This window comes from Schistocerca cancellata, chromosome 1 (genome assembly GCF_023864275.1).
Source record: "Schistocerca cancellata isolate TAMUIC-IGC-003103 chromosome 1, iqSchCanc2.1, whole genome shotgun sequence".
Classification (NCBI taxonomy): domain Eukaryota; kingdom Metazoa; phylum Arthropoda; class Insecta; order Orthoptera; family Acrididae; genus Schistocerca; species Schistocerca cancellata.
Genome location: NC_064626.1, coordinates 1047571197 through 1047596208, shown reverse-complemented (window position 1 = coordinate 1047596208; position 25012 = coordinate 1047571197). Strand labels below are relative to the sequence as shown.

Genomic DNA, 25012 nt, shown 5'->3' with positions numbered 1-25012 from the left:
CCGGTAAAACATCAAATCTCCGACATCGTTGCGGCCGGAAAAAGATCCTGCAAGAACGGGACCAACGACGGCTGAAATGAATCGTTCAACGTGACATAAGTGCAACCCTCCCGCAAATTGCTTCAGATTTCAATGATGGGCCATCAACAAGTGTCAGCGTGTGGACCATTCAAAGAAACATCAACGATATGGGCTTTTTGAGCCGAAGGCCCACTCATGTACCTTTGATGACTGCACGACACAAAGCTTTGAGCCTCGCCTGGGACTGTCAGCACCAACATTGGACTGTTGATGATTGGAAACATGTTGCCTGGTCGGACGAGTCGCGTTTCAAATTGTACATAGCGGATGGGCGTGTACGGATATAGAGACAACCTCATGAATCCATGGACCCTGCATGTCAGCAGGACACAGTTCAAGCTGGTGGGAGGTCTATAATGGTATGGGGCTTGTGCAGTTGGAGTGATATGGATCCCCCGATACGTCTAGATACGACTCTGACTGGTGACACGTACGTAAGCATCCTGTCTGATCACCTGCATCCATTCATGTCCATTGTTAATTCTGACGGACTTGGGCAACTCCAGCAGGACAATGCGACACCCCACACGTCCAGAATTGCTACAGAGTGGCTAGCGCAACCATATTTTTGTTCCATTGATTATATATGACTTTATTATAATTGCCAGTTTCGGTCAAACAACAAACCGTCCTCAGATATACAGGGTGACTCAGCTGCCCCCACAGCTGTCGTTTTATCTAACGCACAACGTTATAGCTGGCATTCATAAACCACACGCGAGATTTTCAGATTCGTTCTCTCACCACGCGGAAACTATTACTCCTATATAAAAACGATCAATAGGACTTTTCGTAGGAAGTTTAACATTAAATTTCGTATTGGGATACATTTCGCTGGAGGTCGTAGTTTTAGAGTTATTCAAGAAAAACGTGCAAAAATGTCCTTCAAACGCACCCCCCCCCCCCCCCCCCCCCTCCACTCACACCTCACCAGTCGGAATTTCTGGTATGTTGTTCGTGGCACTCTTCCCTGTCACTGTACAAGACTTTTCGACTGCACGAATTATTTTCCACTCGACCTTTCTTGCTCTTTACTGACTGGCCTTATTGCGCCATAGGCTTAGTTGACCACTTACGAATTGTGAAATTAACGTTTGTGTAAATTTTGTCTAACAGTTTTGCGAATTTTAACAGCATAAAACGAATAATTATGTCGTTGCATTTGTCATGCCATCTGCTTTCGTAACTAGTGCTCTTGTAGGGGTAAGTCTGGAATGAATTGTCAACGTAATTAGCACTAGCCTAACGTTTACAAAAACCGCTTTTCTTCATTACTCTCATGTACACGTTTAAATTAATACTCTCAAGGACACATTTAAATTAATAATATTAACGAAATTTCCGACTATGTTGGTGGCGTAACAGCCCAATCAATAGAGACCAAAAGAGGTCGAATATCGGGAATAGTTCTCGTAGTCGGAAATTTTTGAACAGTGGTGGGAGGGAATGTCACGAACAACATACTAGACATACAAATCTTAACTGGTGACGGATGAGTGTGTGGTGGATATTCAAAAATATTGAATATCCCCCTTCCAATAGTGGCTACTGACAATAGATTTTGTGATATGAAACCTCCTTGCCTCACTCTTCTTTCAGTTCCGTATTTATTACTATCCATACAAAATCTTTTGGAAACTGTAGGTTGATGTACATGTTCTTCAGTATAATAATATATACTGAGTCTCTGCCTTCTTTCTTACATCGTTAGACGACTCAGCCGTATATCAAGTTGAGTGTGACGCGTCTTTTGGAAATACTCGTCATACATCGTATTTACGTATGGTAACTAATTATGCAGTGGAAACCCATTTATCCGGACTATAGGACCGTAGCTCATCCCAATTATGAAACTTATGGAAATTCGGAAAATTTGATGTTGAGGCAATGTACCAGAGGAAATAAGATTTTCAAATGTCTTTTTAAAATTTTCAGCAGCCGTTGTATCCATTGAAACGCTTTCGTTCAGTGACAGCTAACGTATTCCCTGTCGGTCTCTATACATTTGTGACCAACCCAGGCTGGTCGTAAAGTTAAACCCGCATCTCGTGGTCGTGCGGTAGCGTTCTCGCTTCCCACGCCAGGGTTCCCGGGTTCGATTCCCGGCGGGGTCAGGGATTTTCTCTGCCTCGTGATGGCTGGGTGTTGTGTGCTGTCCTTAGGTTAGTTAGGTTTAAGTAGTTCTAAGTTCTAGGGGACTGATGAGCATAGATGTTAAGTCCCATAGTGCTCAGAGCCTCGTAAAGTTAAGATGACCATAGAAAGCTTCTGGTTTAAATTTACCACTTTTTTCAGTAATATCTGACCTGAAACCGCAACGGCACGCTGCGTCTTTGCGAGAAACCACATGAAAAGCGTGTCATCTAGTCATTCATCCTATACTTTTTTCGTTATTCTGTGACTGTCTAAACTCTCCTTTGCCATCATTTTGAAACAAAAGCCTTGTTAATAGACTCCCTGCCACGATCGGTATTGGTGGTTGGCTAAATTTTAATTAAATAATTGTCATCATCAATCGCTGCCGCCATTACGTCCGGAGTATAAGACGCTGTACTATTACAGTAATTAAAAAAAAGCGAACAAGTGCGACTAAGACTGAGAGTTCCGTATAAACTAAATTATATACTGTATATAAATAGTAATAATAATAATAATTTCATGTGGCTCAGTGGCCTGGTGCAAGTCTTTCTATTGGACGCCACTTCGACTATTTGCCTGTCCCTACTTTATCCTATTTATCCAACTGGGGAAGGGAACCAACAGTGTAATGTGGAATCCAAAACATGTATTGTTCCTGCCGACTTCTCACAGCGTTGAAAGGCGAAGGCTAGGTTAAAACGGAGACTGAAAAATGCGTGGTTTCGATGCACTCGCTTTTCCGCTAGACCCACGGACCTGACATGTATATAGACAGTCATCTATAGGTTTTGATGAGTGAATTTGCGAGCATCAAAAGATGTGATCGCCGTATCTTTTGATTGCATTGACTTAGAAGCTTAAATTATTTACACCGCCAAGGGACTGGAGGTCTTAGTACTTGGTGTAAATTTCAACTTCATATCCATAACTGCCCCCTAGAAAAAGGGGCATTAACCCTTTGATTACGAGTGGTTTCTGCCTGAAACTAGTATTTTATTAATTGTTAGTTTTGAAATACCAGTGCCTTTAACATGAAACCACCGATTAATCTGCGAGACAGAGACATCTATTGCTACACTGAGATACTTGTACGAATATAGTGGACTGTGGCAGTCACTTGTAGCATGCAAACCCTCTGGGGCAGTAAGTAGTTTTTATACAAAATATATTAAATTTTATGCCAATGTTTGCTTTTTATTTAGATTCATAATTTATTTTAGATATTACGAGCTCGTTTAAGTTTCGAGATGTCGTATTCTTTCCAGGAAAAATGTGAATTTGGCTTCAAATACATCACATGAAATGAAGGGTGGTTGATAGCTGTATGGCCTAGTTATTCCAAAGCGAAAGCACCTCCTTAAAACCATTGAACGTTTACTTTGAGGCAATTTATTCTTATATTCGTTGATTACTATCGATAATAAAAGCTAATTTTGAGCAAAATTTTTCAGCTATAATCCAGAGTGAAACCACCACCTTAAAACGATTGGGGTCTTCTTGTATTCGTTGCTTACCATGATAACCATTTTTTGAAAAATTTTAAAACTGTGTTTGTTTTCATATTGTTGGGACTCATTGGGTTAACGGAAGGACAGACAGATGGGCAAAGTATGGTAAGAACAATGAAATGAAATGATCGTATGGCATTGTTGGCCCCACGAGGGGAAGTTCGGCCGCGGTATTGCAAGTCCTTTTTAGTTGACGCCACTTCAGCCTCTTCCGAGTCAATGATGATGAAATGATGATGTAGAACACACAACACCCAGTCATCACGAGGCAGAGAAAATCCCTAACCCCGCCGGGAATCGAACCCGGGATCCTGTGCGCGGGAAGCGAGAACTCTACCGCAAGACCACGAGCTGCGGACGGCAAGAATAATATTTTCATTTAACTGATATAATGAAAAATTAATATATTTCGTATTTTTTTCTTTACCTGTACTGTGAAGGCTTGTTTCTTGTCAAATTTCATAATTGTGGGTCAAGTGGAAGTACCCTATACATTCTGATGAGTGAGGTTTCGAGTATAGAAATATATTACATAAATCTGATTGAATTGCCTTGGAAGCTTCATTTTCCGTATTGCCAAAGGGCCATAGAACTTAGTATGTGATATGAATGCCATTTGATACCTCTACTCATTCCTACGGAAAAGGAGTCCTAATAACCGGTCAGACAGATGGACAACAAAGTGATGCTGTAAGTATTATGCAACTTGAGAGTGGTTGGGGGAGAAAGGAAAGGGAAAGAACTACCGATGTCAGCTGCATCGGAACTTCATGCGTAATCAGCGGCGACGAGTGAAAATGCATGCCAGACCGGGAATCGAACACGGGATCCCCTGGTGACTAGGTAGTTGCGTCAACCACTTCGCCATCCGGACACAGTGTTTATCGCAACTGCGCGGACTGTCGCGGCACGTATACCGGCGGACCCTCATTCCCACCTGGCATCCCCTGTCCGCGATCCCCTCCATGATCTCCATGTTCGCTACTTTGAAATTCCCGTAGGAGGGCCGTGCGGTTCTAGGCGCTGCAGTCTGGAACCGCGAGACCACTACGGTCGCAAGTTCGAATCCTGCCTCGGGCATGGATGTGTGTGATGTCCTTAGGTTAGTTAGGTTTACGTAGTTCTAAGTTCTAGGGGACTGATGATTCAGATGGTTCAAATGGCTCTGAGCACTATGGGACTCAACATCTTAGGTCATAAGTCCCCTAGAACTTAGAACTATTTAAACCTAACTGACCTAAGGACATCACACACACCCATGCCCGAGGCAGGATTCGAACCTGCGACCGTAGCAGTCCCGCGGTTCCGGACTGCAGCGCAAGAACCGCTAGACCACCGCGGCCGGCGGGACTGATGACCTCAGAAGTTGAGTCCCATAGTGCTCAGAGCCATTTGAACCATTTTGAACCCGTAGGTGGTCGAATGTAGTTGTGCACCACTGGAAGTGGTGGATTCACTTGTCTGAAGGAACAGACACCATGCACTCGTTTTTACCGATGGAGGTACGGAACCCTAAAAAGATCCAGATAAATGGGAGATCGGAATTAATTAAGACCGTGTACACAAGATTCCACCGTACATGTATGTTGCCCGATGCTGGACTCGAACCAGAGATGTCTTCTTTGAGAGGCTGCACCGCCAAGGCGAGACATCAGAGGCCTTCCGTGACGAGTTTCCGCTGCCGTAGGGCCATCTTCTTAGTGTCACCTGCGCTACCACTCCTTTAAGTAATCATCTTACTAGGCGACTGTGTGTCTGCCTTGATGCTAATGGCAGGGTATTACAGTCATTTTTCTCTTTCGCAGAGAGCAGCTCCGAGCCGCCCGCCGCGCGTTAGACAGATAAACTAGTAGAGAGATAGACGGACGGGGCTTCTAATCAGCGCCGGCAGCAGAAGCGCCGCGTTGCGCAAGTGGTCGGCTGCCCTCGGCCGCCGCGGAAGGCCCGTCTGCACAGAGGTGGGAGGGGCGTGACGTCACGGCCACGTGACGGAACCGTCGCGGGCCGGCCGGGCGCTCCGCTCGCACAGTTCGCGGCGGGTTCTGATCCGGGCAGCACACAGCAGGCAACCATGAGCGACTGGGGGTACGCGCTGAACAACGGTAAGTGCCCCTGGCGCCTGCAGGCTGGCTGCCCGCCGGCCCCGGCGGCGAGCCGCTTGCCCCCCTCAAAGGCGCGCGTCTGTTTACACACACGGCAGCGTGCTTCACCGGCCGCTGGGTCCTCTCTCCTGTTTGTAACCGTACAAAGCAAACGATTGTCGACAAGCTGTTACTTGCTCGTTTCTTGGCTGATGTCTAAGACCCTTCAAATGATGTAGAAGGATTAGCAAAACTTCATAGGCAAAGAGACCACAGCCAAAGAACAGAACTAACTTTGCATCTATGTGATAGACCTAAAAGAAAATAGAAGTTAAGAATCAAAGACGAGAAATCAGTAACCAGTACTATTTCACACATCACACATGTAACCAGCCTGTCTCCCTCGGAAGAAAAAAAAAAAAAAAAAAAGGCTTCAGCTCTTAATAACGAACAAGAGTAAACAATCAAAGATCAAGTCTTAAAGTTGATGATTTTAGTTAAAAACTCTTCTGTATACTGAGCTGGGATAAACATTTTTATACATTGTTTCTCAGTTGACAACAAGGCGTCCAGGCAGCCAAAACCGTTACTATTATAACAATCTTCAGCAAATCCTTCTTTAATTGATACTTTACTGAGCAAAACTTTGAACGTAGCTGCTAAGGTTCAGTGACCGTGTCAGAATTATATTAGAACAAATAAGCCCTCTGTCACAAATATTAATTCAAAATTGACCAGGTTTCGACGCTACTATGAGCGTCGTCGTATTCTGAATTAAGCTAACTGTTCTAAAGCATAATAGGTATATAAGACATTAATAAACTAAAGTGTGTACTGACTGGAAAGAGATGCAGTACTTGTAAGTCACTTTCTAAAAAAATCTAAGCCGGAAAGGCGACGTCATGAAAAGTTGTACATAAGATAAGATGGCGAGCCGCTAAGGGCTGCTCGTACCTGAATGAACGCGGGTTGCAACAAAACTGAGACTTTCCGGCTTAGATTTTTTTAGAATGTGACTTGCAAGTACTGCATCTCTTTCCAGTCAGTACATACTCTAGTTTATTAATGTCTTATATACCTATTATGTTTTAAAACAGTTAGTTTAATTCTGAAGACGACGTTCATAGTAGCGTCGAAACCTGGTCAATTTTGACTTAATATTTGTGACCGAGGGCTTATTTGTTCTAATATAACTTTACTGAGCATTTTCTGTTTTTTTTTTTTTTTATTTTCTTATGACGTATCTATTGGCGATAGAAGATTGCATTAGTTGGTGGAATCTGGGTATATAACAGTGGAGGCAATAATTCATATAAAACAGATTTCTTGCAGCAGACCAGATAAGACACAAAAAAACAAAAGCATTACGCACCCGAAGTACAGCACCACTGTCAAAATACTAGGCTTCTACATTGATTGGGAGATTTTTAGATGTGAGGCGTGTACAGTAAGGGTAGATTATTCCCCGACTAGCTGGATACGGAACAGGTGGAGCGTTTACTCCTGTAACGAAAATTCAGACTTGATTCTAAGGCCCAAAAGCGTTTACGTATTCTCGAGGAATATCTCTGGGAACAAGTAGCGTTCGCCCTATCTGATTTGTAGGTTGTCAGTTATGAAATGGTCTTAGGAGGAATTTCAGTTACCTTGTCTTATCGTAAAACTAAGCCGCAACGTGGATCACCACGTTCGTACTTCGTACTGTCGCGGAAATATTTTTGCATTCACACTATGAGGAAAGATAAAGTAATACTCCAGTGGGTCGATAAATGACGGCTGCTCGATATAAGTTTTTAGAGAAATATTAGTAGTATCAAACTTATTTTTACATCAATAGCTTTCCGTAGCGTCCTGGTAATGGGGCCATTCTATTATTGTTTTCGATAAGAATGACAGACTCCTATCTGAATGGAAGGCGTATTTTCAGTGTGTAACCTAGTACAAGATTACATTTTCCGGTTACGCTCAGTATTTCGCCAGCTGCAAACGATTGTCTAACACCAATATGTATGGACCGAATTCACGCGCCAATTCTGTGTCACTGTTAATAAAATGTATAGTAATATACTTAGTTAAAATTGCGCTCTTTTATCTTGTATGCGAACTGTGACAGGTACATCCAGCAGCGATTCAGACGAACAGAGCCATTGTACGCGAGGGAAAAGGCGTTCCACAAGCGGCATCCTGCCTCCTGAGTGACTCTCACTCTACAAGGTTTCACGTCGATATGTTGATCTGATATTGGAATCAGAATTTGAGTCACCAAACAAGAAGCAATGTTACAAATGTTGGACGAACAGAAATCAAACTTCACGAAAACCACGTTCATGTAACTGACAGCAGCTACGCTTCTGAACGATAGGTGAAATCAACCTACCCTTTTCCTGTTGAGTATGAGCCAAATAAGAAGTTAGAACGGAAATATCTCAATGGATACTTACTGGATTTCGTTTGAAAACATTTAGATGCCGGCCGAGTTGCTTTCGTACGTTGAAGAATCATGACAGTAGCTACGAAGTAATAAGCACCTGACTACTGATAATTCACCACAGACGAAGAAAAATTTTGATTCAGACGTAGAAATATTGTGTATAAAAATGGAATAGTTTATATCTATAAATTGCACCAGGAGAGCTTTAGTAACAGTGTCACTGCACGCTTGATTCACAAAACCGTAGAGCGATATCTGCTGATCAATTAATGGCAAACTGTTTTATTATCCACTCATAGATTCATAGCAACAATCTTTCGTAAATGCTGGCGCTTAAATAAATAAGAGACACGACCCATTCCGTATCGTATAAACTTTCTAACAGTCCGGAGACACCAAAGTTATACATTATGCTATCGACAGCAAGATGTATTCGTTCGAATATCTTCTCAATAGACACTTATAACTTTGTGCAGCAAGCATGCAGAAAACAGGTGACGAATTCTCGGTAGTCAGGTGTTTATTACTTTGTAGTTGATGTCATGATTCTTCAACGTACAAAAGCAGCGTGGCCTGTGTCTGAATGTTTTTGATCGAAATTCAGTAAGTATCCATTGAGATATTTCCGTTCTAGGTCCTTATTTGATTCTTACTCAGCAGGAAAACGGTAGACTGATTTTACCTTTCGTTCAGAAGTGTAGCTGCTGTCAGTTACATGAACTTGGTTTTTCGGAAAATTTGCTTTCTGTCTGTCCAACATTTGTAAGGTTGCTTCTTGTTTGGTGACTCCAATTCCGATTCGAATATCAGATCAACATATCGACGTGAAACCTTATAGAGTGAGAGTCACTCAGGAGGCAGGATGCCGCTTGTGGACCGCCTTTTCCCTCGCGTACAATGGCTCTGTTCGTCTGAATCGCTGCTGGATGTGATAAAAGCGTGCGTTTTTAATGAAATATGTTACTAAATGTTTTTCTTACAATGACACAGAATTACTTTCCTTTTGTCATAACAACACAGTGATGACACATAGGTAGATACAACAATTTTATGTAAATGGGTTAGACTTAATTTGTTTCGTATGTTCACTACATCCCGTTCCATTAATAATTAGATGGTGAAATATGTGTTCCTTCCGTTCCAACAAAGGTCGTGTGATGATCATTGTTTCGATTGAAACTTGTAGCAAATAATGGTTTGTTTCATCGTCAACTCTTGGTGATACACATTAATGATTTCCCTTAAAGATTTACGAGCGTTACATACCGTTTGCACAAAACCTACGTCTACATCTATAAGTCAACAAAATACGGCGTGGTTATAATTAAACTTTCGCTACTTCAGAAAGCCCCCATGAAAAACGGGTGATCGTAGAACAACGAAACTTTGTGAAAACGTTTTAAGAGCATACAGAAGCTAAATAACGAATAAACCATTGGAAGAGTCAGGTTTTAATTTCGATACGAGAGGGTAACATTTGTTTGTTGCATACAAACTTCACGTTCCAGGTTACAAACGCTACTCTCTGTGACGACCATCGCATCACGACAGCCTGGAACTGCACTAGAGCTTGCCCCACTGCTGCCCGAAACATCTCAGGTGGGATTTTGGCTACCTCCCTCGCCACGCTCATCTTCAACCTCCACCGTGTGTTAGTATCCCGTTGATAATCACACGGGTTCCAGTCTGGTAATTCTGGTGGCAACACAGTATGGGGCGATAAGCCAATGATTCAATTTTCTCAAAGCGTGTTACTGACTGAGTGACCTCACGAAGCGTGGAGCTCCATTGTGCATCAAACCAGTTGGGTCCAAAGCACCTCTCCTCCGCAGAGCAGAGATCATATGTTGGCGAAGCAGATCATAGTAACGAGTGCCGTTCACGCAGAATGTCTTTGGTCCTTTAGGTCAGTGTTCCTCCAACGTCGCCGTGCCAGTACCGGCGCCTAACGGCGAGTCATATCACTAGCACTACTAATAACGGAAATCCTGCAGCGCACGCTCAGAACATCATTCCTATAAAGTTGGGTACACATACGGTAAATAGTTTTCCGTCTACAATGGCTAAAGTAGCGAAAGCACCCTGTATTTTTGCATTCGGAGAAGAAAGTCGCAGATTGGAATTTTGTAAAAAGATCGTACTACAAAGAAAAACGCCTTTGTTTGAAAGAGTGTTACCCTAACTCGCGTATCAAATCCGTGGCACTCTCTCCCCTACTTCGCGATAATACCAAACGAGTTGCCCTTCGTTGAACTTTTTCGATGTCTTCCGTCAATGGCGTGATCGGTTATGTTATGTTAACCGGTGACCTAGAAACGACGGAGAGGCTCCGTCCCCGCCGCAGCGGTCCACAACCCAACGACGACTACAGCAGTCCACTTCACCCCCTCCGCCGCCCCACACCGAACCATACTTTCAGTCAGGGTTACTGTGCGGTTCGGCCCCCGGTGGACACCGAACACACCCCTCCATCCCCCCGCCCCCCCTCCCCCAGCGAACGTCTCACACCAGACCAGTGTAGCCCTTATGTTCGCGTGGTAGATTAATGGAGGTGTACGCGTTTGTGGAGAACTTGTTAGCGCAGCAATCGCCGACATAGTGTTGCTGAGGCGGAATAAGGGGAACCAGCCCGCATTCGCAGAGGCAGATGGAAAACCGCCTAAAAACCATCCACAGACTGGCCGGCTCACCGGACCTCGACACAAATCCGCCGGACGGATTCGTGCCGGGGACCGGCGCTCCTTCCCGCCCGTAAAGGATCGAACGGTTCGTGATACCTTCGCCTCCTAGTGCGCAGTACGTAACATTGTTTACGTTCAGGGTAAACTGCCAGGCCTGGCGTCAATCGACGATACTACACAAATCTTCCTGCATTTCACTACAGTCTCCTCGCGATGCAACCGCCCAGTAGACAACAAAATATATAAAAATGTAGCAGTTGTCGAATATTGATGCTGGCTGAACAGAACCGGCAAAGGGAGTCCCCGTGGAGCTGTGGAGGCAGCGACGCCAGAACTGGCGCCTGCCGCGTAAATCAGGTGGCGTCGCCTGCGCCGTGCCGGCTTGCCAGCTGCGGCGACTGGCGGCATCGCCGACTGCAGCCAAGGCGCAGTCCGAGGCGCATTCCTGCCACTGGCACTCCAACAGCTCTGTGGCCTCCCCCTGACTCAATTTTAAGCCCAGCTCCTAAATCTACACTCAGGTGACAAGTCATGGAATGTCTCCTAATATCCTGTCGGACCTCCTTTTACCGGACGTGGTGTATCAACTCTACGTAGCAAGTCATTGTAAGTCCCCTGCAGAATTGTTGAGTCGTGCATGCCTCTACAGCCCTACATGCCTCTACAGCCGTCCATAATTGTTAAAGTGTTGCCGATGCACGAGTTTTTGCACGAACTAACCACTCGATTATGTCCTACAAATGTTCGAAGGCATTCACCTGGGTGGCGAAACTATTTGCTCGGATTGTCCAGAATGTCCTACAAACATTCAGGACAAAAAAGGTTAACCATTGCGGTCCGGTGACATGCCGCATTGTCCTCCATAAAAATTCCATCGTTGTTTGGGAATACCAAGTCCATGAATGGCGGCAAATGGTCAATGATCGGTTCAGCTGGACAAGAGCACCCAGTCCATTCGACGTAAACACAGCGCACACCATAAGGAGCCACCACCAGTTTGCGCAGCGTCTTGTTGACAGCTTGGATTCATGGCTACATCTACATCTACATTTATACTCCGCAAGCAACCCAATGGTGTGTCGCGGAGGGCAACTTACGTGCCACTGTCATTACCTCCCTTTCCTGTTCCAGTCGCGTATGGTTCGCGGGAAGAACGACTGCCGGAAAGCCTCCGTGCGCGCTCGAATCTCTCTAGTTTTACATTCGTGATCTCCTCGGGAGGTATAAGTAGGGGGAAGCAATATATTCGATACCTCATCCAGAAACGCACCCTCTCGAAACCTGGACAGCAAGCTACACCGCGATGCAGAGCGCCTCTCTTGCAGAGTCTGCCACTTGAGTTTGCTAAACATCTCCGTAACGCTATCACGCTTACCAAATAACCCTGTGACGAAACGCGCCGCTCTTCTTTGGATCTTCTCTATCTCCTCCGTCAACCCGATCTGGTACGGATCCCACACTGATGAGCAATACTCAAGTATAGGTGGAACGAGTGTTTTGTAAGCCACCTCCTTTGTTGATGGACTACATTTTCTAAGGACTCTCCCAATGAATCTCAACCTGGCACCCTCCTTACCAACAATTAATTTTATATGATCATTCCACTTCAGATCGTTCCGTACGCATACTCCCAGATATTTTACAGAAGTAACTGCTACCAGTGTTTGTTTCGCTATCGTATAATCATACAATAAAGGATCCTTCTTTCTATGTATTCGTAATACATTACATTTGTCTATGTTAAGGGTCAGTTGCCACTTCGTGGGGTCTGCGCCACACTCGGACCCTACCATCAGCTCTAAACTAAAATCAGGCCTCTTCCTACCAGGCTACGGTTTTCCAGTCGTCTAAGGTCCAACCGATATGGTCACGAGCGCAGGAGACGCGCTGCAGGTGGTGTCGTGCTGTTAGCAAAAACTCTCGCTTCGGTCGTCTGCTGCTATAGCCCATCAACGCAAAATTTCGCCGCATTGTCCTAACGGATACGTTCGTCGCACTTCCACATTGATTTCTGCGGTTATTTCACGCAGTGTCGCTTGTCCATCAGCACTGACAACTCCATGCAAACGTCGTTGCTCTCGGTCGTTATCTGTGGTGAGAGGTAATTCCTGAAATTTGGTACTCTCGGACCCTCTGACACTGTGCATCTCGGAATATTGAATTACCTAACGCTTTCCAAAATGGAATGCCCCATGCGTCTAGCTCCAACAAGCATTCCGCGTTCAAAGTCTGTTAATTCCCGTCGTGGGGCCATAATCACATCGGCAACGTTTTCACATGAATCAGCTGGGTACAAATGACAGCTGCGCCAATGCACTACTCTTTGTGTATGCGATACTACCACCACCTGTATATGTACGTATGGCTATCACATGACTTTTGCACCTCAGCGTATAATTATCTCCCGCCTTCCTACTCCAGCCGTAGCGGGAAGAATTCCGGTCTACAGTTTTACCGACGTCGTTATTAAGCGAGACGTATTTTGGATAAAATGATAAGTTTTTTTTCTCTCCTATCGGAATATGGGCTCTCGGAATTTGAGACTAAATAGCTGAGGGATTTACAAATCTCCTCTCGTGGCATATCACTACTTTGTTGAGGAGAAGCGTCGCACTGATTATACAAACCAGTGACGAAACGCGCAACGGATTGAACTTTCTCCATCTCTTTTGTTAACAGTTTTGTAAAGTTTGCAAACTTATGAACGACTAACTGGTTCAAATGGCTCTGAGCACTATGGGGCATAACTTCTAAGGTCATCAGTCCCCTAGAATCTAGAACTACTTAAACCTAACTAACCTAAGGACATCACACACATCCATGCCCGAGGCAGGATTTGAACCTGCGACCGTGACGGTCGTGCGGTTCCAGACTGTAGCGCCTAGAACCGCTCGGACACCCCGGCGGGCGACTAACTGGTGAAACGAGAGTCTTGTAACTGATCTCGCTCGTAAATTAAATTTCTGCACGATTCTTTGAATTAGTCTTTCGAGGATGTGGCTATGTTTGAACTTATTTTGTGTGTCCGTTCCACCTTAACTCTATGAGACCTGAGTTTTCTCTGGTGGAAAGAAAATTTTTGTTTATGTGGTAATACTCGTGATTTTTTAATGGTTTCAGATGCAAGATTTATACACAAATATGTACCCGTTTTCAAAACATTGTACGCTTCATTTTATGGACTAAAATAACTAACTGCGAAATATTACCTATTGTAATAAATAGTACCATGATCATTCAATAATTACCATGCAAAATAACGATAACAAAATTAGATTATACAGCAGAATATAGCGAACCAAGAACATCATTGTATTATGGTGGTCACGACCTGCTGCGCACTGACTTGCTGTGATGCCTAACAGTAGGCAGTACTTGCGCATGATGGAAAGGTTGAAAATTCACAAATGTGTACCTCAGGTTTCTATTGGGAAAACACAATTCTGTTGCAGTTAACACACAATAAAATTTAGTATAAACAGCTAAATCACTACCTACCTACGCAGCCGAAAACCCTAACGCACACTTATGCGGTGGCATGCCACAGGGAGGTAAGCCGGTTCGAATGGTAGTGGCACATGAAATTTTCATTGCCATTATTTGGCTGGCAAGGGGAGGACGGATGGTGGCTTAGAGCTAATGATCATCAGTTTTTGCGTCGGTATGTTGGGTTGAATTCCAGATCTCTTAAGAGAGTCTCGTGACGTGAGGCCTGTGACGTTGTGTTGATGGTGAGGCGTTCGTCGGACGAAGACGTTAAGCTCGGCTGTCCCCTTGGTGCTTTTCGAAAGGCGTAGGCAATGTGTCGGCACCAGGTTTCATCATCTCCCTTCTCATTATCAGCACACATCACAAACATAGCACCACATGATAGACGCATCCATTACGTTAGCCTACACTTCACACATACACAAAGAACACAATTCCTACATGTCCTGAAGGAAAGGGCCCATTGTACCCGGATGAAGAGAAAACCCTTTCCCACTCGGCGGCTGAACCTATCCCTTTCGAGTGTCCCAGACAACGATACCATACGCCTTTACTTTAAATCATTCCGGCCACTCACCTGTAGACATTTTATGGTCGACTTTCCGGTGATAAATCGCTGATAATCAACTGCGGCTCTCTTTATGGTGAAGGTTAGCAACCAATCTCTGCGCCTAACTTTGAATATCTGCTGGTCTCCTATTTCGTTACAGTTTTGTGTAAGTCTCCCATATGTAATAGCATCGTTCCCGAAGAGCCTGCTGGAGCTGCTAGCCAGCAGGTTACATTTATGTATCATGAAGGGAGGAAGTGCTGTAGCACTTCCTTGGAGTGCACTCGGAGCTATTGCCACAACTGACTATTTTGGATGGAGTAGCGAACTGAAGCTTTGCAGCGAGTGCGTAAGTGCCTTGCTTAAGACCAAACACTCGAACTCGCGAGCAGCGGAATTCATGTCCCCATGTTATAAACCAGGCTTATATTTCCTATGGTTTCTCAAAATCACCTGAGACGAGCTGCGGGACGGTTCCTTTGAAAAGGACACTGTCCATTTTCTCGATATCCTTGTCCAACACGACGACTGCGCACCTTCTTTAAGGATCTCCATGTTGACTGGACGCCAAATTTCAACCCTCCTCTCTTTTACAGTACGACCCAATTTGAGCCACACAGCCTCGACATTTTCATCTGTCAGGAAACTTCTGTATGATTAAACAGCGGGAAAGAGGGAAATAGAACTTTCGGAGTGATCTTATAAAGTGACGGCACGGTTTCTGTAAAGGATTCGTCAAGTTTGCTTGCTGTGCTATCGAATCTACTTCATTGTTTTATTGCAATAATTATAACGGGACGAGACTGTAAATCTAATCTTCAGTTCACTTTCAGAATATCAAGGCCATAAGATACGATAGTCTCTTCCACCAGTTGTTCCCTGCTGCCTTGGCAAGGCGACGCGCGACTTCAATACAGAAACCTCATTTCGAGGAAAATAATTTGCATCCGTCACCGCCTCCGCCAAAAAAAGTGGGAGATATTTATAGATGCTACAGCCATCGGTGGACAGTGTTCTAGATTGAGGCTGCGTAAACGACCAAAATTGCGCACTAAGATTACTTAAAATGAAAATTATATTAAATTACGGGTGGTCTTCCTCTTTAGCTTAACAGATAACGCTTCAGCATCGTAAAAAAAAGTAACTAGTGAATATCTCTTCACAATCAACGCAGGAAACATATATTAAGAGCTAAAAACTTGGTGAACACTACATAGGAAGGCATAGTGGAGGGAAAACTACAGGAAGAGACCCACGCAGAAGTTCGTCCAATGATATGTGAAGAACGAAATATACTGAACTTATCAACAGCAAGTAATGGTGAACAGCTTGCTTCAAATTCAACCAAAGTTTAAATAGAACTAGGTCTAGCCGTAGTAATATAATGTGGTAGTAGGCCCAATACTAGTGTTGTTCTGCACGAAGTAGTAGTCGCCAGCGAAGAGGCGGTCACCTCTTTATTTTCTTGTTCTGCATGCTCTGTTCTGATACTGGCAGTAAAACTAACTTAGAGTTGTCGAAATCATATCCTTCTAGCCTAACATTAATGGAGCTTATCTGAGAATCATCTACGAACGAGCATAATTTACTTTGCAGCGGAGTGAAATTAACATTCTTGAATGTCTAATTCATGAATGCACGAAACGATCAGAACCGTTAAATATTTCGATATATATGCCCGGAGCGATTTTAAGTCGCCCTAATGCAGAAAACAAATGCCAAACTGAGTTTCACTGGCAGAATCTTAACGAACAGGAAGTCAACTGCGAAGAAGGAAGTTTACAAAACCTTTGTTCTGCCGATCGTTGTGTTGTTCACCCGTTCGGTACCATTATCAAGTAGGATTAACAAAGGAAACAGAGAATATGCAAATAACAGCAGTGTATTCGCTCACAGATCCGTGTAGAAAGCGTAAGAGAAAGGTATTCATGCATCATTACAAAAGCAACGTACGTCAGAAAGACGTTTACCATTAAAATTTCTAGAACTGAACGTTCCAAGAAAACTTAATCAGCATGTTACTTCTCTCCATGCACTCTATACCTCGCCAGACGACCAAGGTTGTAACGTAAGACGAAGTCGATCTCATGCGAAGGTTAACAGAGAGCCATTCTTCTCGCACGCCTTTCACAAGTGGAGAACAACAAAGGGAGGAAATGATAGTCGTCCCTGAAGCATCCACGGTGGTTTACGGGGTATACTTTCAGAGGTGTCACAACTCGTGGCTCTACGTTGGATCTTTCGCTGGTGAGCTCTTCGAAATGCGCTCAATCTTTAATCTACCAGGAAGTTGCATTTACAACTAGTCACTTACATTTTTCTTCTCTTTGTCGGGTCGGTTCTTAAGTTATGTTCCAGACCCATACGTAGATCAAAATACTTCGCTGGTAGCGGTTCAGTATTTGAGCTCTTCCAGTATGCTTCTTAGTCTGAATCACGACACAGTTCTCGTAATACGCGTTCCGTGTTGTTACAGACTTCGCCATGTCTGCTTTAGAACTGAAAACCTGTTATTTTCTACTCCTCCGTAATACTTCCCGTGATTTTCATATCTCCGTCGGGAATGACATCGCATTTGGAAACAGTTCTATCTGTGTTCCTAAGGTCAGCTTATTAAATAAAAAGTTGGTTGCATTAAACTAGTAGAACAGTCATGCAAAAATATTTAAACATTCGTAAAATATTGACAAACGAGTGCTCTATATGAAACACACAGTTGTGGACCTTCGTAAATTCGGAGCAGTGTCGCTACACGTGTGTGTGTGTGTGTGTGTGTGTGTGTGTGTGTGTGTGTGTGTGTGTGTGTGTGTGTGTGTGTCGAGGTGCAGGTTCGAATCCTGCTTCGGGGATGGATGTGTGTGATGTCCTTAGGTTAGTTAGGTTTAAGTAGTTCTAAGTTCTAGGGGATTGATGACCTCAGATGTTAAGTCCCATTGTGCTCAGAGCCATTTGAACCATTTTTTTCTGCAAGACAAAAAACAAAAAATGACGTTTTGGACAGCCTATCCTCAATGCTTGGATATATTTTGTGTTGTTTTAAGAAATACATAAAGAGTAGTGGCAAGAATATTGCATCTCAGTTTACTTTCTGATTTTCAAGAATCTATGCCAAATGTTGTTTGCAACAAACCGGAAAGCAAGATCACCCTCGTAGGAATTACTTGAAATTACGTTCGAACAGTGGCAAAAAAGTAGCGCACAGCAAAACTCGTACAGGTAGACGGGGCAGGCAACAACGAAACCTAAAGATTGTGTTATGGGCCAGTAGGACACCTAAATATCAAGAGATGCCTCTCATGGCGGGACGAAGACGATGTTGAATCTCCCTGGAACGGCGAATACCGATAAAATGAGTTTTGCGATAGACGAGGCTGAATTATAGACGTTACGGCTTCTACGAGTATTTGTATAGACCTGTTACGGAATACTTACTACCACTCACGCCCAGTATCAATTTAATGGTCCTTTTATGACGTACGATATTTTTATCGCGTGAAAACTACCGTGATTACTGTATCCGTCCAAAACAATTTTTATTTTCTGAGCATGTATAACGTGGCTAAAACTACCGCTTTGCACATTAATCTGAAAGTGGCCGTTGGAAGCTGTTGGAATTATATTATTAAAATATAAATCTGACTGTCTCGAATGCTTTAAACTTTCCTTGAAACCTCGCAGGGTCATCCGAATCCTTCGTTATTGGTGAAAGTATGTTAGATTCGACGCTTCTTTTGTCTATAGATGACCATGTCCTTCATATTTTATAATATAAAATTAATTATCCTCTGACTGAGCATCCTGGGTGATAAGAGACGTGAAACTGACTTTACTGCCGTCGCAATAAAAATTTCATCTTTAACTCCCTTGTTGTTGCCATACTATAATGTGACTCCCAGAAAATTAATATAGAAATAAATTTTACTGGCGTTCAATGTTGTGAGTTTATACTCAGCAGCTACAGCCTGTCGCTAAAAGGAAGTTTTAGAATTTCAATTTCTTTCCTTCGCCTATACGAAGTTTGCGTTCTTACTATGTCAAACTTTTAACGTAAATGTTATTTAGCCAAAGCTAGCAGTCTTAATAATTTTGTTGAGATTTGGTTGTGTTCTCGGAAGAGCTCATTCTTAGGCGGGTATTTAGACTGTCTTGGATGCCGTCAGGAAATTAAATAGAGAAATTACGTAACTTGTGACGTGTGTTGAGTCATACTAGCGTCGATCGATCTCGAGAAATTTCTCGTCGTTAACTAACCCGCTATTTTCGGAATCTCGTACGATGCAAGCGAGTAAAGTTTGGTCAATTATTTACGAACTGTTAATTTATTATCTCTTTGGAAAGAAAGCTTCGTGATAAACGAGAAATATTAGCTGCAATAATCTTTTGTAGCTCGCCATACAGCGGCGTAAGTGTAACAACTGAAACTTGCAGTAGGAAAATAGGTGAAGTAATTCGAAAGGAAGTGGTGATATAATGAGATAAAGAGCAAATTTCTCATAACACACTGGTTGGGATAGCAGTACTAGGAAATGCTTCTCTATACAGAGTAACTATATGTAGATTTATCTGATTGCTACGTCAATTCACGCTACCTGAGTCTAAATGAAGTACAATATCTTATATTCTATCAAAATGAAAATTAGAAAACTCAAACTTTCTAATTACACTACTTATCTTTCATATATTTGTTCCACAGAGATCTTAGTTACAGTATCTGTGATTTCTGCAAAGATTAAGTACACTTCTGTTGCATCAAATGCGTATCATTTTGTTAGTACATTATCAATGACGTGAAATATGTGTACATCTAGCAATAAATTCTGTGTTAAAATGCTGCTTGAAATTGTATCGCCTTTACACAGAAGTTACCAGGTTCCAGTTTTTCCGCTTTAGACCGTTACATGCTATGCCCAACCTCTTACAATGTAATAATCAAAAGAGCAGTTCTTGCAGTTAACTGTAAATATAAGAAAGACCTCATTTAAATATGTAATTTGTAATTAAAAGCCTATGCATTTCAGATCGCCGGCGATGGTTGCAAAATAAAAGGATACGCACTCAGTAAGACGTGCATGTATTCAGTCGTACCTTATACACAGATACTATGTCAACACCAGAAGGAAAGTAATTTGTAGCAAATGATAAACAACGAAAATATTAAGCGGAGAGATTTGAAAACTTTACTTGCATGACAATATCCTTCGCATTATAAAATTTCGATACATCGTTACTTCATGTCTCTAGTATGAAAGGTTATTTTATCAGATTTTAGCCCACATCAAGAAACCTATACCAAACTATTCCCTAGTACTCCTTCATTGTTGTTGTTGTTGTTGTGGTCTTCAGTGCAAAAACTGGTTTTATACGCTGTCCATGCTAGTCCGTCCTGTGCAAGCCTCCCCATCTCTATACAACTAGCCGGCCGGTGTGGCCATGCGGTTCTAGGCGCTACAGTCTGGAACCGCGCGGCCGCTACGGTCGCAGGTTCGAATCCTGCCTCGGGCATGGATGTGTGTGATGTCCTTAGGTTAGTTAGGTTTAAGTAGTTCTAAGTTCTAGGGGACTGATGACCTAAGATGTTGAGTCCCATAGTGCTCAGAGCCATTTGAACCGTTTTTTCTACACAACTACGGCAACGTACATCCATTTGAACATGCTTACTGTATTCAAGCCTTAGTCTCCCTCTACAATTGTTATCCCCACACTTCCTTACATTACGAAACTGACGATTTCTCTGCGCTTCAGGTTGTGTCATATGGAAAAAAAAAAAAATGATTGTGTGGCACTGATAGCCGGAAGGCTCCATCCGGGGAAGTTCGGCCGCCGAGTACAAGGGTAATTTCAGGTGACGCCACATTAGGCGACTTGCGCGTCGGTAATGATAATGCGCGTCGGTAATGATAAGACGATGATGAGGACAACACAACACCTAGTCCACGAGCGGGCCCACTGAATCATAGGTGAGCATGTTAACACTCAGCTAAGCAGGCGGACTGTGTCTTCGCGCAGCCAAATAATACCAAACGTCCTGCACAACGGGACCATGGAACGGTTTCATTCAAAACTACTCAGGACACGCGTTAAGACATTCATTCCACGAGGGGACGAGACGATCAATTCCCGTTTCGTAGGACGCGGTCGTCCGCTGACGGTTCACAACCGCACCCACTCCTTCACTTCCTCGCCCGGATGAAATTGAGGGCACGCATGTTTTTCTTGAGTTGGACAGCCCGGATCTTTCAACGTATGATTTTCACATTTTTGGCAACCTGAAGAAAAACATGCGCTGACTTCTGTTTCAGCCAGACGTGCAAGTGCAAGAGTGGATGCAATTGTGAATCCGTCAGCGGCCGACCGCGTGCAACTAAACAGCAACTGATCATCTCGTCTCCCACTGGGGTAAATGACTTAAGGCGTGTGGTAATTACTTTTGAACGGACTCATTCCATGGTCCCATTGTGGCGAATATTCGGTTCTCGTTTGATAGTCCCTAATAATAAACGATTCCTTCTTTTGTGCCACACTTCTTCTGCCCTAATTCAATTCAGTAGCTCCGATCTACCCGTCTCACTGAACATTCTTCGGTAGCCTCACATTACAAAATCTATTCTCTTCTCGTCTGAACTATTTATGTCCCACGTTTCACTTGCTTAAAGGACCACACTCCGGACAAATACGTTCAGAAAGGACTCCCTAAAACTTAAATTTGTTATATGTACGCGTGGCGTCTGTTCTTTCGGATATGTCCGAAAAACCGACTACAAGCATACATACAATTAATTCGCTCCAGTGGGCAATGAATCCACCTCCTTCTATGCGGATGCACAACTACGTTCTATTTCCTGCGGGAGTATCAAAGTAGCGAGCATGGAGCGACACGGATGGAGATTGTGGTTAGATGGCGCTAGATGAGAATGTGGGTCGGCAGTGGGCCGTACCGATATAGCCTGCGCAGTTGTGATAAACACAGTGTCCAGGTGGGGTAATGGTTAACGCACTTGCTTAGTAAGCACGAAATAGTAGGTTCCAATCCGGGTCCGGCACATATTTTCACTCGTCGCCGCTGATTCCGCATACAGTTCCGATGCAGCGGACATCAATAGTTCCTTCCCTTCCGTTTCCTTTCTCCTCCCTCCACCTTCAGTTTACATTATATTTAAATTTATATGAAATGTTAACAAATGTCTCTTTCTAGGAAATGTTTTTCTTACTGTTGTCGGTCTGCATTTTATATCCTGTTTACTTCTGCCATCGTCAGCTATTTTGCATCCTAAATACCAACACTCATTCATTACTTTTACTGCGTTATTTCCTAATCTAACTCTTCGTAAGACGACGATTACAATAATAAATGCAGTCCCTTATACGTTGCTTCGCACCGTGGTTTTGCACAGTAATGCAGTCTATTTTGCAAGTTACACGACACTACATAGCTTGTCGTTTCAAACATTACAAGTCCTTTTTCTCGACTCTCTTGAAAAAGGTCAAGGTTGATGATCACATCTGATTTTACTGCAACAAAATTCTCTGCTGAAACAGAATTGTTGACATTCGTCGAGTCACGTGAACCGCATTTAGTTTGCAGACGTCATACCAGCAAGCTCACCAGACTCAGCGAAACTTGGCAGCAGTGCTGCGTGCTTCTAGCCAACTTCTAGTCATGCTAATTGCCCTTACCAAAACACATTCATCATGCTGTTTTACAGAAGTGAGATGCTGTTGTCATTCTGTTTTCCGTGTTCTCGCACTTAACAGCAGTGCAGATGCAATGCACGTGTCATCCCGACAGGGGAAAATTCTTATCAGAAGTGAGAGAGGAGACACAGTCATTTAGTTATCTGGCAGCAGATGACCCTTCATGTTGCACACAATATCGCGCGCAGCAGTCTGACAGACAGGTACTCGGCACAAGTTGTTCTGAGCCATTATCTGTGGCGGTTATTGGAAACGATCTGTCTTAGTGAAACATCAGACAGACGTGCTGGCTATATTACCTACTGTCCAACCCCATTCCCCTTTCTCTAGCACTATGCAGATGAGTTTTATGTGCAGTGAATTAAACGTGCTAAACTGAATTGTTCGATGGGGATGAAATCAGTGAAGATGAAATGGCATTAAATTAATCAGTGCAAATCGTGTAGAAATCCTGAATCTATAATGCAATGAATATGTAGTGATAACTGAAAATTTGCGCTAGACCAACATTCCAACCCGTATTTCTTACATTTCGCGAGCAGGTGCCTTAACCTTTGCCATGTGAGCACGCCTCCAGGCGTCATTCAGTTTCATCTTACTGCAATTTCATCGATTTCATCCCATCATTCCATTCATTTCAATTCAGTGACAACCGTTACGCTATCACTGGTAAGAGTCAAAGTACTGGAATCAAAAGAAAAAAAAATTAAATGCTCACGTATTATTTTAACCAAACTCAATTAACTACTCACCCGAAATTTGAAACTGGCGTTACTTCTCGACGTAGTCGCCCTGCAGACGTACACATTTTTCACAACGCTGACGCCATGATTCCATGGCAGCGGCGAAGGCTTCCTTAGGAGTCTATTTTGACCACTGGAAAATCGCTGAGGCAATAGCAGCACGGCTGGTGAATGTGCGGTCACGGAGAGTGTCTTTCATTGTTGGAAAAAGCCAAACGTCACTAGGAGCCAGGTCAGGTGAGTAGGGAGCATGAGGAATCACTTCAAAGTTGTTATCACGAAGAAACTGTTGCGTAACGTTAGCTCGATGTGCGGGTGCGTTGTCTTGGTGAAACAGCACACGCGCAGCCCTTCCCGGACGTTTTTGTTGCAGTGCAGGAAGGAATTTGTTCTTAAAAACATTTTCATAGGATGCACCTGTTACCGTAGTGCCCTTTGGAACGCAATGGGTAAGGATTACGCCCTCGCTGTCCCAGAACGTGGACACCATCATTTTTTCAGCACTGGCGGTTACCCGAAATTTTTTTGGTGGCGGTGAATCTGTGTGCTTCCATTGAGCTGACTGGCGCTTTGTTTCTGGATTGAAAATGGCATCCACGTCTCATCCATTGCCACAACCGACGAAAAGAAAGTCCCATTCATGCTGTCGTTGCGCGTCAACATTGCTTGGCAACATGCCACACAGGCAGCCGTGTGGTCGTCCGTCAGCATTCGTAGCACCCACCTGGATGACACTTTCCGCATTTTCAGTTCGTCATGCAGGATTGTGTGCACAGAACCCACAAAAATGCCAACTCTGGAGGCGATCTGTTCAACAGTCATTCGGCGATCCCCCAAAACAATTCTCTCCACATTCTCGATCATGTCGTCAGACCGGCTTGTGCGAGCCCGTGGTTGTTTCGGTTTGTTGTCACACGATGTTCTGCCTTCATTAAACTGTCGCATCCACGAACGCACTTTCGACACATCCATAACTCCATCACCACATGTCTCCTTCAACTGTCGATGAATTTCAATTGGTTTCACACCACGCAAATTCAGAAAACGAATGATTGCACGCTGTTCAAGTAAGGAAAACGTCGTCATTTTAAGTATTTAAAACAGTTCTCATTCTCGCCGCTGGCGGTAAAATTCCATCTGCCGTATGGTGCTGCCATCTCTGGGACGTATTGACAATGAACGCGGTCTCATTTTAAAACAATGCGCATGTTTCTATCTCTTTCCAGTCCGGAGAAAAAAAATCGGAGGCCTTAGAACTTGAATGCACCTCGTACAGTCCTAATTTCAGTTACCCGACGCTAAGAATGCAATCACCTCAAATACTAGTTCAAATCCGTTCTCAATTTACGTTTGCTAAAACATACACTTAATATATCTTACAACTGTCGTTTATTTTTAACGTAATGTGTGCAAAAATTAGTGGCTAGAATGCAGGTTCGCTAAAACGTAGATGACCCAAAAGCAATCGAAAATCAGTTACCTGAGGCTGACCTTTCGATGTTCCAAATGTACTAAATGTTAATTAAAATCCAAAGTTTATTAATCATCAGTAGTTATAGTAGTTGACTCAGCAATTCATAACGAACGTAACACCCAGTGCGCTTCTGACTCCCATGA

At 43.5% G+C, this 25012-nt stretch overlaps 1 protein-coding gene across 1 annotated transcript in view; it reads left to right on the top strand.

Moving 5' to 3' along the window:
• The first annotated feature begins 5668 nt into the window (after nt 1-5668).
• LOC126090387 (carbonic anhydrase 13-like) overlaps nt 5669-25012 on the top strand; it is a 252280-nt gene continuing 232936 nt past the window's right edge. The window contains exon 1 of the mRNA XM_049906983.1: nt 5669-5830. Coding sequence (XP_049762940.1) covers nt 5800-5830 — 31 coding nt within the window. The 5' untranslated portion in view covers nt 5669-5799. The remainder of the gene's footprint in view (nt 5831-25012) is intronic.